The 13351-nt window shown below is 50.0% G+C and overlaps 1 protein-coding gene across 1 annotated transcript in view; it reads left to right on the top strand.

Annotated features, from left to right (window-relative positions):
- Window positions 1-13351, top strand: part of SCG5 (secretogranin V) — a 79933-nt gene that overhangs the window by 13408 nt on the left and 53174 nt on the right. Inside the window, exon 2 of the mRNA XM_077263572.1 lies at window positions 11583-11814. Within this exon, the coding sequence (XP_077119687.1) occupies window positions 11583-11814 (232 nt within the window). The remainder of the gene's footprint in view (window positions 1-11582; window positions 11815-13351) is intronic.

Below are 13351 nucleotides of genomic sequence, written 5' to 3'. Positions count from 1 at the left end.
TAATGTAAGCCAGGTATGGCAGGCAGCAATAGGAGTGGACTGATGCACAAATTAAATAAAAAGTGTGGACAAACAAAAAAGATAGCTGTGCAGAAAGGAAGGAACAAGAGGATATGTGCTTTGAAAAAAGCAGTTGGTTTCCACAGTGGCGTACACACAGCAATACAGCTATCACGGAGCCTTCTAGGGCAGCCCAATGAGCTACAGCGCTGAGGGGAAAAAAAAAAAAAAATAGCTTCCACTGTTCCTGCACACCGAAGGTGGTGTTGGACAGTGGAAATCGCTGCAGCACAAGCGGTTTGGTGGTTAGTGGACCCTGCCTAACGCTCTCCCTGCTTCTGATGAAGCGGCAGCAACCTCTCCCTAAGCTCAGATCAGCAGCAGTAAGATGGCGGTCGGCGGGAACGCCCCTTTATAGCCCCTGTGACGCCGCAGACAGCAAGCCAATCACTGCAATGCCCTTCTCTAAGATGGTGGGGACCAGGATCTATGTCATCACGCTGCCCACACTCTGCGTTCACCTTCATTGGCTGAGAAATGGCGCTTTTCGCGTCATTGAAACGCGACTTTGGCGCGAAAGTCGCGTACCGCATGGCCGACAAGCACAGGGGTCGGATCGGGTTTCATGAGACGCCGACTTAGCCAAAAGTCGGCGACTTTTGAAAATGATCGACCCGTTTCGCTCAACCCTAGTGAGGAATATGATTCTGGCAGCAGCATTCAGGACAGATTGGAGCGGGGAGAGTTTGGTAAGAGGGAGGCCGATTAGTAGAGAGTTACAATAGTCAAGACGAGAATGAATAAGTGAAACAGTAAGAGTTTTTGCAGAGTCGAAAGTAAGAAAAGGGCGAATTCTAGAAATGTTTTTGAGATGCAGATAAGAAGAGCGAGCCAGTGATCGGATGTGGGGGGTGAATGAAAGCTCAGAATCAAGGATGACCCCAAGGCAGCGGGCATGTTGCTTTGGAGTAATGGTGGAACCACACACGGAGATGGCAATGTCAGGCAAAGGTAGGTTAGTAGAGGGAGAGAACACGAGGAGTTCAGTTTTTGACAGGTTCAGTTTCAGATAGAGGGAGGACATGATGTTAGAGACAGCGGTAAGACAATCACTGGTGTTTTCTAAAAAGGTCGGCGTGATAACAGGAGAAGAGGTGTATAATTGGGTGTAGTCAGCATAGAGATGGTACTGGAAACCAAATCTACTGATTGTTTGTCCAATAGGGGCAGTATACAAAGAGAAGAGGAGGGGGCCTAGGACTGATCCTTGAGGAACCCCAACAGTAAGGGGAAGGTGAGAAGAGGAGGAACCAGCAAAACATACAGTGAAGGATCGGTCAGAGTGATAGGAGGAGAACCAAGAGAGAACGGTGTCCTTGAGGCCGATGGAGAGGAGCATAGTGAGGAGGAGTTGATGATCCACAGTGTTGAATGCTGCGGAGAGATCCAAGAGAATTAGCATGGAGTAGTGACCATTAGATTTAGCTGTTAGTAGGTCATTAGAGACTTTAGTGAGGGCAGTTCCTGTAGAGTGTAAAGAGCGGAAGACAGATTGAAGAGGGTCGAGAAGAGAGTTATCTGAGAGATAGCAGGTAAGACGGGAGTGGACCAGGTGTTCGAGGAGTTTAGAGATGAAGGGAAGATTAGAGACAGGTCTATAATTAGCGGCACAATTTTGGTCGAGGGAGGGTTTTTTAAGTAATGGATGTATGATGGCATGCTTAAATGAGGAGGGAAAAATACCGGAAGTGAGGGAAAGGTTGAATATTTTTGCTAGGTGAGAGGTGACAGCCAGGGAAAGGGACTGGAGGAGATGTGACGGAATGGGGTCACTGGTGCAAGTGGTCGAGCGAGAAGATGCAAGGAGCCTGCTTACTTCTTCTGTAACTGGTTCAAAGTCAGAGAGTGAACTAGATGCAGTGGGGGAGGGAGGACAGTGCATGGTATGAAGAGATTGGGAGATGATTTCCTGTCGAATGTGGTCAATTTTTTCTTTGAAGTAATTGGCCAGATCGTCAGCGCGGAGATCTGTGGTTGGGGCCTGCTCTCTTGGGTTGAGTAGGGACTGGAAAGTGTCAAAGAGACGTTTAGGGTTATTTGACAGTGAGGTGATGAGGGTGTTGAAATAGGTTTGTTTGGAGAGGTGAAGGGCAGAGTTGTATGTTTTTAGCATGAACTTATAATGGATGAAATCTTCGGGTAGATTAGATTTTCTCCACAGACGTTTGGCGCACCTGGAGCACCGCTGCAGGAAGCGTGTTTGCAGCGTGTGCCACGGTTGTCGCCATCTGTGCCGAGTTGTTCTATGTATAGGAGGTGCCGCTTCATCCAGGGCACTTTGCAGGGTTTCATTGTAATGCTTCAGAGCAGAATCAGGACATGAGATGGAGAAGATTGGGGCCAATGAGGACTGCAAGTTCTTCATAAGTTTCTGGGTGTTAATGGCCTGTATGTTTCTATAAGTGTGGAAAGTGGGGGTGACCTGGGCGGGGTTGCAGTACTTGATAGAGAAGGAAAGAAGGTTGTGGTCAGAGAGCGGGAGAGGGGAGTTTGTGAAATCATCCACTGAGCAAAGCCGGGAGAAGACCAAGTCAAGGGAGTTTCCATCTTCATGCGTTGGAGAGTTAGTATGCTGCGAGAGGCCGAAAGAGGAGGTTAGAGATAAAAGGTGAGAAGCAGATGGGGAGAGGGGAGAAGCAATGGGGATGTTGAAATCACCCATGATAAGGGTGGGGGTGTCACAGGAGAGAAAGTGTGGAAGCCAGGTGGCAAAGTGATCCAGGAACTGATGAGAGGGGCCGGGAGGACGATACACCACCGCCACTCGCATGGAGAAGGGGACGTAGAGTCTGACAGCATGGACCTCAAAGGAAGGGAATACAAGTGAGGGTACTTGGGGGATAACTTGGAAGGTACATTTGGGTGAAAGGAGCAGACCAACGCCTCCACCTGCTCTGTCTGATCTTGGGGTATGAGAAAAGTGTAGTCCACCATATGAAAGAGCTGCAGCAGCGGTGGTGTCTGCTGGATCCAGGTTTCAGTAAGGGCCAGGAGATTAAGAGAATTAGAAAGGAAGAAGTCATGGATGAAGGAGAGTTTATTACACACAGAGCGAGAATTTCAAAGGGCACAATTGAAAGAGACAGAAGGCATGCATGGAATATTAATAAGGTTAGAGGGGTTTCTGGGTGTAGCAGTTGGGAGGTTTGACTGGCTATAACATGGGGGGCCGGGGTTTGGAGAGATGTCTCCAGCGACTAGGAGAAGGAGGATAGAAAGAGTGAGCAGATGGTTAAGTGATTTGTGAGAGCGTCTCTTGTGTTGGATGGTGGGACTGAATGGATCTGCGCTGTTAAGCAATGTGAACAGAGCATGAGTGCTATACATAGGAGAGGAGAGGACAGAGGGGCCGATATGGATGGAGTGTAAAGAGTTTATGCAAGGGCGGTGAATGTGAGTTAATGCAGCAGCCAGGATATAGATTATACAAATACATATGGTGTATTTCAGAAAATTTAAATCATCAATTAGTGTCTTTTTGATGATTAAAGGGGTTCTCCAGGAATATACATAAAATAACTAAAGAAAATTCCTAAATGCCTTTTTTAATTAGCAAATCACAATTGTTTTGTCCCCAGAGGTACGGTAAAAACACTAGAATTAAAATGGCTGCTGTCTTGTTACAGAAAGCTGGCCTAGACTGTTAATAGGACACGAGGCAGCGAGCATGTTTAGTAGGAAGTTTCACTTACCTTCATGTGCAGAAAGTTGTGCTCCCAAAGGGTAGTCTTCTACTGTATATACCAGGAGTGTGGCGTTAAGAAGAGGCTGCTCACACTGCTGTCCACCCAGTTTATCTGATCTAATACTGGTGATAAGTGATGAGCGAATATATATATATCAGATAGACAGGGTGGACAGCAGTGTGAGCAGCCTCTTCTTAACACCGCATTCCTGGTATCGCAAGTAGTGATGAGCGAATATACTCATTACTCGAGATTTGCCGAGCACACTCGGGGGTCCTCCAAGTATTTTTTAGTGCTCGGAGATTTAGTTTTCATCGCGGCAGGTGATGATTTACATCTGTTAGCCAGCTTCATTACATGTGGGGGTTGCCTGGTTGCTAGGGAATCCCCACGTGTACTTATGCTGGCTAACAGATGTAAATCATTCAGCTGCTGCGATGAAAACTAAATCTCCGAGCACTAAAAAATACTCGGAGGACACCTGAGCATGCTCGGGAAATCTCGAGTTACAAGTATATTCGCTCATCACTACTTGCGATACCAGGAATGCGGTGTTAAGAAGAGGCTGCTCACACTGCTGTCCACCCTGTCTATCTGATCTAATACTGGAGATACCAGGAGAGCTGAGGTAAGAAGAGGCTGCTCATACTGCAGTCCACCCGGTCTATCTGACTTAATACTAGAGATATTAGGGGTGCTGAGATGAGAAGTGGCCTTTCACACTGCTGTCTACCCTTTCTGAATGGCAAAATATGATATAGGTAATCTCCAGATCACAGCAGAGGAGCTTCTGCACCTGCTAAAAGGCATCTGTCCTAACATTCTACGTCATGTTTGTATCACTAATAAGACAACAACCATTTTATTCTATCGTGATTACCTCCATAGGGAAAACAATTATGATTTTTCTATTCCCAGAGAACCCCTTTAAAGGGAACCTATCAGCAGGTTTGTGCTCAGTAACCTGCAGATAGTGTCAGGTCGGTGCCTATATACTGATTAAAATGATACCTTGGGTGATGAAATCCATCTTGCGGTTGTTTAATCTTTATTTTCAGTTTTGTGTTAATGATATGTTCGTTCTCTGGGGCGGCCTGCGGGGTCTTCATGTGGTGCTTTGATTAGGTATTCATGTGTATGGCTTCTGACAGATAACTGACCCCTCACTGACCTGCATGCTAGTTTACATAATGAATATATATATATTATGTTGAAAAGAAAATCCCCTACTGCAGGCAGGCACCAGTGATGGTGCTTGTGCTGCAGCATGATTGATGTAATCGTTTTCTTTCATGTTGTCCGTAAATTCATAATGAAAATCACTTTGTAATTGGCGCCAGCCTCGCCTGCGCAGTAGCACAGATGCCGGCGGCGCCATGTTGCTAGAAAAAAAAAAAAATTGTCACCACTAAGATGAGGCAGCCAGTGTTTGCGTAGTAACAGTTATTATTATTATTATTTATTTATTTACTAGATGGCAGCCCGATTCTAAAGAATCGGGAGTCTAGAATCCATATATACTTTATTTATTCAAATGTAAGAATAATTTGGTGGGCGGGGACCCTCGACCTCCGATTTGGTTGGCGGGGCCCCACGGCCTCCGATTTGGTGGGCGGGGTCCCTCTGCCTCCGCTTTGGTGGGCGGGGCCGCTCGGCCTTCGATTTGGTGGGCGGGGCTCCTCGGCCTCCGATTTGGTTGGTGGGGCCCCTCGGCCTCCGATTTGGTGGGCGGGGCCCCTTATCCTCCGATTTGGTGGGCAGGGACCCTCGGCCTCCAATTTGGTGGGCGAGGCCCCTCGGCCTCCGATTTGGTGGGCGGGGCCCCTCGGCCTCCGATTTGGTGGGTGGGGCCCCTCGGCCTCCGATTTGGTGGGCAGGGACCCTCGGCCTCCGATTTGGTGGGCGGGGCCCCTCGGCCTCCGATTTGGTTGGTGGGGCCCCTCGGCCTCCGATTTGGTGGGCGGGGACCCTCGGCCTCCTATTTGGTGGGCGGGGACCCTCGGCCTCCTATTTGGTGGGCGGGGACCCTCGGCCTCCGATTTGGTGGGCGGGGACCCTCGGCCTCCGATTTGGTGGGCGGGGACCCTCGGCCTCCGATTTGGTGGGTGGGGACCCTCGGCCTCCGATTTGGTGGGCGGGCACCCTTGGCCTCCGCTTTGGTGGGTGGGGCCCGTCGGCCTCCGATTTGGTGGGCGGGGCCCCTCGGCCTCCGATTTGGTGGGCGGGGCCCCTCGGCCTCCGATTTGGTGGGCGGGGACCCTCGGCCTCCGATTTGGTGGGCGGGGACCCTCGGCCTCCGATTTGGTGGGCGGGGACCCTCGGCCTCTGATTTGGTGGGCGGGGACCCTCGGCATCCGATTTGGTGGGCGGGGCCCCTCGGCCTCCGATGTGGTGGTCGGGGCCCCTCGGCCTCCGCTTTGGTGGGCGGGGCCAGGCCCCTCGGCCTCTGCTTTGGTGGGCGGGGCCGCTCGGCCTTCGATTTGGTGGGCAGGGCTCCTCGGCCTCCGATTTGGTTGGCGGGGCCCCTCGGCCTCCGATTTGGTGTGTGCTCTGCCTGGGGCCACTGTGCTCTGCCTGGGGCCCCATATGCTGCCTGGGGCCCCTGTGCTCTGCCTGGGGCCCCATATGCTGCCTGGGGCCCCTGTGCTCTGCCTGGGGCCCCATGTTCTGCCTGGGGCCCCTGTGCTCTGCCTGGGGCCACTGTGCTCTGCCTGGGGCCCCATGTTCTGCCTGGGGCCACTGTGCTCTGCCTGGGGCCCCATAAGCTGCCTGGGGCCCCTGTGCTCTGCCTGGGACCACTGTGCTCTGCCTGGGGCCCCATATGCTGCCTGGGGCCCCTGTGCTCTGCCTGGGGCCCCATATGCTGCCTGGGGCCCCTGTGCTCTGCCTGGGGCCCCATGTTCTGCCTGGGGCCCCTGTGCTCTGCCTGGGGCCACTGTGCTCTGCCTGGGGCCCCATATGCAGCCTGGGGCCCCTGTGCTCTGCCTGGGGCCCCATATGCTGCCTGGGGCCCCATATGCTGCCTGGGGCCCCTGTGCTCTGCCTGGGGCCCCTGTGCTCTGCCTGGGGCCCCTGTGCTCTGCCTGGGGCCCCATATGCTGCCTGGGGCCCCTGTGCTCTGCCTGGGGCCCCTGTGCTCTGCCTGGGGCCCCATGTTCAGCCTGGGGCCCCTGTGCTCTGCCTGGGGCCACTGTGCTCTGCCTGGGGCCCCATATGCTGCCTGGGGCCCCTGTGCTCTGCCTGGGGCCACTTTGCTCTGCCTGGGGCCCCATAGGCTGCCTGGGGCCCCTGTGCTCTGCCTGGGACCACTGTGCTCTGCCTGGGGCCCCATATGCTGCCTGGGGCCCCTGTGCTCTGCCTGGGGCCACTGTGCTCTGCCTGGGTGTAGGACACTGGTGACGTCACTTATCTCCGGACATTAGCTCCGGACATTAGCTTCGGACATTAGCTCCGGACATTATCTCCGGACATTAGCTCCGGACAAAGCCACGGAAGTTGGCACAAATTGCAGGAAGTAGTATTCTAGGCAATTATATATTAGATATAGCACCATTATTTCCATGGTGCTGTACATGAGAAAGGGGTTACAGAGTTACAGATATCATTTACAGTAAACACGTTTACAGTGACAGACTGGTACAGAGGGGAGAGAGGACCCTGTCCTTGCGGACTTACATTCTATGGGATAGTGGGGATGAGACAGAAGGTCAGAGGTGCTGCAGCTCTGGCGGTGGTGAGGCGGCTGCTCTGGCGATGGCGAGGCGGCAGAATGGTTATTGCAGGCTGTAGGCTTTCTTGAAGAGATGGGTTTTCAGGTTCCGTCTGAAGGATCCGAGGGTGGTGGATAGTCGGACATGTTGAGGCATGGAATTCCAGAGGATGGGGGATATTCGGGAGAAATCTTGGAGGCAGTTGTGTAAGGAACGAATAAGTGTGGAGGAGAGTAGGAGGTCTTGGGAGGATCGGAGATTACGTGAGGGAAGGTATTGGGAGATTAGTTCAGAGATATAGGGAGGGGACAGGTTGTGGATGGCTTTGTAGATCAGTGTTAGTAGTTTGAACTGGATTAGTTGGGGAATTGGGAGCCAGTGGAGAAATTTGTAGAGAGGAGAAGCAGGGGAGTAACGAGGAGAGAGGTGGATTAGCCGGGCAGCAGAGTTTGAGGACAGACTGGAGTGGTGCAAGAGAGTTAGTGGGGAGGCCACAGAGGAGGGTGTTGCAGTAGTTGAGGCGGGAGATGATGAGGGCATGCACAAGAGTTTTGGTAGATTGTGGCCTGAGGAAGGGACGGATTCTGGCAATATTTTTGAGTTGGAGGCGACAGGAGGTGGCAAGAGTTTGGACGTGCGGTTTGAAGGACAGGGCAGAGTCGAAAGTTACCCCGAGGCAGCGGATTTCAGGTGCGGGAGAGAGCGTGATGCCATTTACCATAATAGATAGGTCAGGTAGGGGGGATACGTGAGATGGGGGAAAGATGATGAGTTCAGTTTTGTCTACATTGAGTTTTAGGAAGCGAGAGGTGAAGGAGGATATGGCTGACAGACACTTCGGGATTCTGGACAGCAGAGAGGTGACATCTGGGCCAGAGAGGTAGATCTGAGTGTCGTCCGCATACAGGTGGTACTAGAAGCCATGGGACTTTGAGTTGTCCTAGGCCAAGGGTATAGATGGAAAAAAGTAGGGGCCCTAGGACAGAGCCTTGAGGGACTCCAACAGAGAGAGGGCGGGATGAGGTGGTGGTGTGGGAGTGGGAAACACTAAATGTGCGGTCGGAAAGGTATGAGGCAATCCAGGACAGGGCAAGGTCCTTGATGCCAAGGGAAGAAAGAATCTGTAGCAGTATACAGTGATCGACTGTGTCGAAAGCAGAGGACAGGTCAAGAAGGAGAAGGATGGAGAACTGTCTGTTAGCTTTGGCTGTGACGAAGTCATTAGTAATTTTGGTCAGAGCAGTTTCGGTGGTGTGGTGGGGGCGGAAGCCAGATTGGAGGTTGTCAAGGAGAGAGTTAGATGAGAGGTGGCAGGAAATTTGAGCATGGACATGCTGCTCAAGGAGTTTCGAAGCAAACGGGAGCAGTGATATGGGGCGGTAGCTGGGCATAGCAGTTGGGTCAAGGTTAGTTTTTTTGAGGATGGGTGTGATGGTGGCATGTTTGAAGGCAGAGGGGAAGGTACCAGAAGATAACGATAGGTTGAAGAGATGGGTTAGGGCTGGAATGAGCATGTTAGTGAGGTTGGGGAGCAGGTGGGAGGGGATGGGGTCAAGTGCACAGGTGGTGAGGTGCGATTTGGAAAAGAGGTGAGTAAGCTCTCCTTCAGTGATGTTGGAGAGGGAGGTTATTAGGGAAGGGCAGAGGTCTGGTATATGGAGTGGTTGGGGTGGTGGAACACTTAGGGTTTGCCTTGTTTGCCACCTACTTCAAAAACAAGATCGACCAAAGTCCTCGGAAGAGATGAGGGGAGTTGGAAGTGGCAGTGGTGGGTGGAGGAGGGAGGTAAATGTGCTGAATAGTTGTTTTGGGTTGTAGGATAGTGAGGATACAAGGTTAGTGAAATAGGTCTGTTTAGCGGAGGTGAGGGCTAATTTGAAGTCAAATGTAGCTTGTTTGAAAGCAGTGAAGTCATCTGGCAGGTGTGTTTTCTTCCAATGCCGCTCCGCAACCCTGGATGCTTGTCGAAGTTTTTTTGTGAGATTGTTATACCAAGGTTGCCTATTGGTTCGTCGCACTGTGCCATGCATGAGAGGGGCGACTGAGTCTATGGCAGATGTGAGGGTGGAGTTATAAAAAGCGGTGGCGCTGTCCGTGTCGTGGAGTGAAGATATGGAGGACAGAGGTAGAAGAGAGTCTGACAGTCTGTGAATGTCTAGATGTGCGAGGTTTCTGCGAGGATGTTGTAATGGCTGGACATGGGGGGCGGGTGAGGAGGACAAGGATGAGAAGGTGAGTAGATTTTGGTCAGATAGGGGGAAGGGAGAGGTTGTGAGGTTAGATAAGGAACAGAGGCGGGTGAAGATGAGGTCTAGTGTATGTCCGTCTGTGTGGGTGGCTGTGGAGGACCACTGAGTGAGTCCAAAGGATGTAGTAAGGGCCAGGAGCTTGGAGGCTGCTGGCTGGCGGTGTCAGTAGGGATATTAAAGTCACCCATGATGATGGTGGGGATGTCAGCAGAGAGAAAGTGAAGGAGCCAGGTGGAGAATTGGTCGATGAAGGCAGTGGCTGAGCCCGGTGGTCGGTATATGACAGCCATTTGGAGATTCGAGGGAGCGTAGATACGGACAGAGTGAACCTCGAAAGAAGGGAGGATAAGGGAGGGTGGGGGTTGGATAGGGTTGAAGGAACAGTTTTTAGAAAGAAGTTATCAGTTATCAGATCGCCAAGAGTTGCTACTGTGCTGGAATGGCTGGCGCCATTTTCAAACTGATTTTTTTTTTTTTTTAAGGAATGTATGGAAAGAAAAATGAAAGAAAAGTATTACATGCACATTATATATGTAATCCCGCTGCAGCACTAGTGCCTGCCTTCAGAAGGGGTTTTTTTTAATGAAGATAAATATATATATATATAATATACATTATGTAAACTGGGGGGCAGGTCAGTGGGCGATCAGTGCCCTGTTAGAAGCCATACACATGAATACCTAATCAGAGCACCACTTGAACTCAACCCCCCCCCACCCCCCCCCCCCCACAGGCCACCCCAGAGCACGAGCATATCATTAACTGAAAACTGAAAATACAGATTAAACAACAACCACAGGACGGATTTCATCACCCAAGGAATCATTTTAGTCAGCGGCGCCAACCTGACACTGTGTGAAGGTTACTGAGCACAATCCTCCTGACAGGTTCCCTTTAATGGCAATTTATGATTTTGTTTTTAATATGTAATTGTGTTTAAATTTTTGGTACCACTATAAAGCATAATTAAATTAACGACCCCTTGCAATAAGCTGATCAGAGAGGGTGCCAGGAATAGAACCTCCAACGATCTATTTACAGTTTATCCTAAAAACAGGATTTGTCTCCTGTCTACATAGATATGCACATTGTCTGAAGAAGAACTGCTCTTAGTCCACATTGTTGCTGCAAATTTTCATGAGACAATGATGAGATGCATCTGTAGGCTGGAATATGCTTCCTTCTTGTTGGTCTAGCTGGGCTATAAATATCAATGTACAGTAAAACACCTTTAAAGAGAACCTATAATGTCCAGAAATGGTGCTTACCTGTGGATATAGGGGTTATCTGTAGATAAATAGATTTAAACCCTGTGTAGCTAGTTTACTGGAACAGCGGCTAAAAAAAAAAAAGTTATATCCTACCTGCAGCCGCTTGCCACCAGTCATCGGGTTGGTGAAGGGATCGGTTACAGTCACTGTTCGCTATGCAATAAATGTGGTTGTAATTACTCCTCATCACTTGGACTGACAGACTACTTTGCACATCTACAATTCAAATCTCGCTGTCAATGTGATGCAGCATGCTTATAGCACTCTCACTGTATAATGATTAGAAACTGTAACCTCTCCCTGCACTGCCCCCATAACTGGAAGCAAGCAGCTGCAGGGAGGATATAACTACGGTACTTATTTTCCCTGTAGCCACTGCTCTAGCAAGCCAGCTACACAGGATTTAAACTCTAATTACCTGCATGTTACCCCAATATCTACTGGTAAATAGTATTTCAGGATGTGAAATGGTCTGTTTAAGGATAGGCTGATACATGATCCTACAAATGTACAACTCATTTCTTTATGACTTAAGATAACCATATATGGTCAAATGTAATGTGATAGTAATGGTGGCATAACATTACCTTTTGGGATTATATTCAGGTAAAGATGGAGACCAACGGGTTCATCGCCTTGGTTTATCCCATGCTTGCGATAATGCTCTGTTCGATGAATCCAACTTTTGGTCATAGTGTACGAAGCCCAGATCGAGTATCCGAGGCAGACATCCAGCGGCTGCTTCATGGGGTGATGGAAGAGCTAGGAATTGCAAGGCCAAGAGTGGAGTATCCAGCTCACCAGGCAGTGAACATTGTTGGGCCACAGAATATCGAAGGTAACTGACAACTGCAATATTACACTTTGCTCACTTTCAGACCTTTTCATTTTCAGGAGTTATCCGTGCCAGGAACTGTACGGAGTTGTCAATTTGGCAAAGGTAGTAATTTTTTTTTTTTCATCAAATGGGCAAACTTTTGTTGATTCATGGCTACAGCATAAAAGTGCTTTAGAAAACTATGGCACATGAGAGGGGGCTAATAGGGGAGACCAAGTTGTCCTACTACCTGAACCTGCTAATTTCCATGGGATTTAATGATCACTATTGTGTTTGGGAGCCTGCTGTTTCTTCCCACAGGGCGTATGGATTACAGCATTCCTGATCTTTTTTTGTTCAAGGGGTTGAGCTGGGAAAAAGTTATTGCCTATCCAGAGGATTCATGATAGGTTGTTGATCGTGTGGGTAAAATCACCGGGGCCCACGCCGATCATCAGAATGAAGATCTTTTATTCCCATTAGAGTGGAATGACACCACACATGCTGGACTGAGGCATCATTTTTTTTCCCTATGAGGCTCCTGAGGATTGTTTGGCTTTTATGGTTGCCCCATAATGAATGAATGGAGCAGTGTGCTTGGTCATCTTACCTGTTGTCAGCAGAAAAAAAAAAGCGCCCCATCAGGGATAAATATTCTCAATTCTTCAGATCGATGCAGGTCCCAGTGGTTGGACCCAACAATCAGTTTTGTCTCCTATCCTGCCAAAGGTGTCTTTTAGCGTCTTTCTCCCTCTTCCTAACCAGACACATATACGCTCATCCAGACTGACGTGTATATGGAAGGGGACTGGGAGAGATAGCAGTCAGCTGAAGTGTTTGTCACGTGGCATATGCTTAATCAGGTTATCCAGACTTGGGGCCGAAGCCTGCAGCAATTCTATGTGACTATAGACTTGAGAATCCTCACAGTACACTCTGTCAGGATTCACGGGGTGGGCTCCTCTGCTGAGTAGCAGACAGTGGTAGTTGGCGCAAAGTATTAACTGGTCTAAATGGAGGCCAGGGCCCCTGTATATTTTTACTATCATCTATCATTTCAACAATTTTGTATTGGCAGTGCCATTGAAAGATTTAACTGCACAGACTACACAGTGGTGGAGCAGGGAGAGGTAAGTTTTGCAAGTGGTAGAGCACTGTTCGAGCTGGGGGGAACACTCTCTCGTGGGCGATGGTGTGTCTGACGTTGGTTGTGCACCACCACCATCAGAGACGCTCTATTGTACTATGAGGGACCCTGTGCCAGTGCCATTGCCCAAGAGTGGGCACACCCACCTGCCCAGGCAAATGGCACTCGCACGGGTGCTTGCGCCAAGTGGTGACCACGGCCCTGTGGGGGGAGTCAGCCCATTTAGGGAGGTATAAAAACGGCCTATGGTGGACATTCAGCAGCTGCAAATGGAGGAATTGGAGAAGTCAGTAAGAGGAGGCCAAAAGCAAGACATTTTTCAGGCAAGCTACGTGTCAGCAGGGGAAGGTGGGGCCAAATAATTTGAAATCCATGATTGGTTCATATTAATGAAGGTTAGATCATCAACAT

Source organism: Ranitomeya variabilis, chromosome 1 (assembly GCF_051348905.1).
Source record: "Ranitomeya variabilis isolate aRanVar5 chromosome 1, aRanVar5.hap1, whole genome shotgun sequence".
Classification (NCBI taxonomy): Eukaryota; Metazoa; Chordata; class Amphibia; order Anura; family Dendrobatidae; genus Ranitomeya; species Ranitomeya variabilis.
Note: the sequence above shows the minus strand (reverse complement) of the source record. Positions and strands in the feature narration are given on the sequence as shown.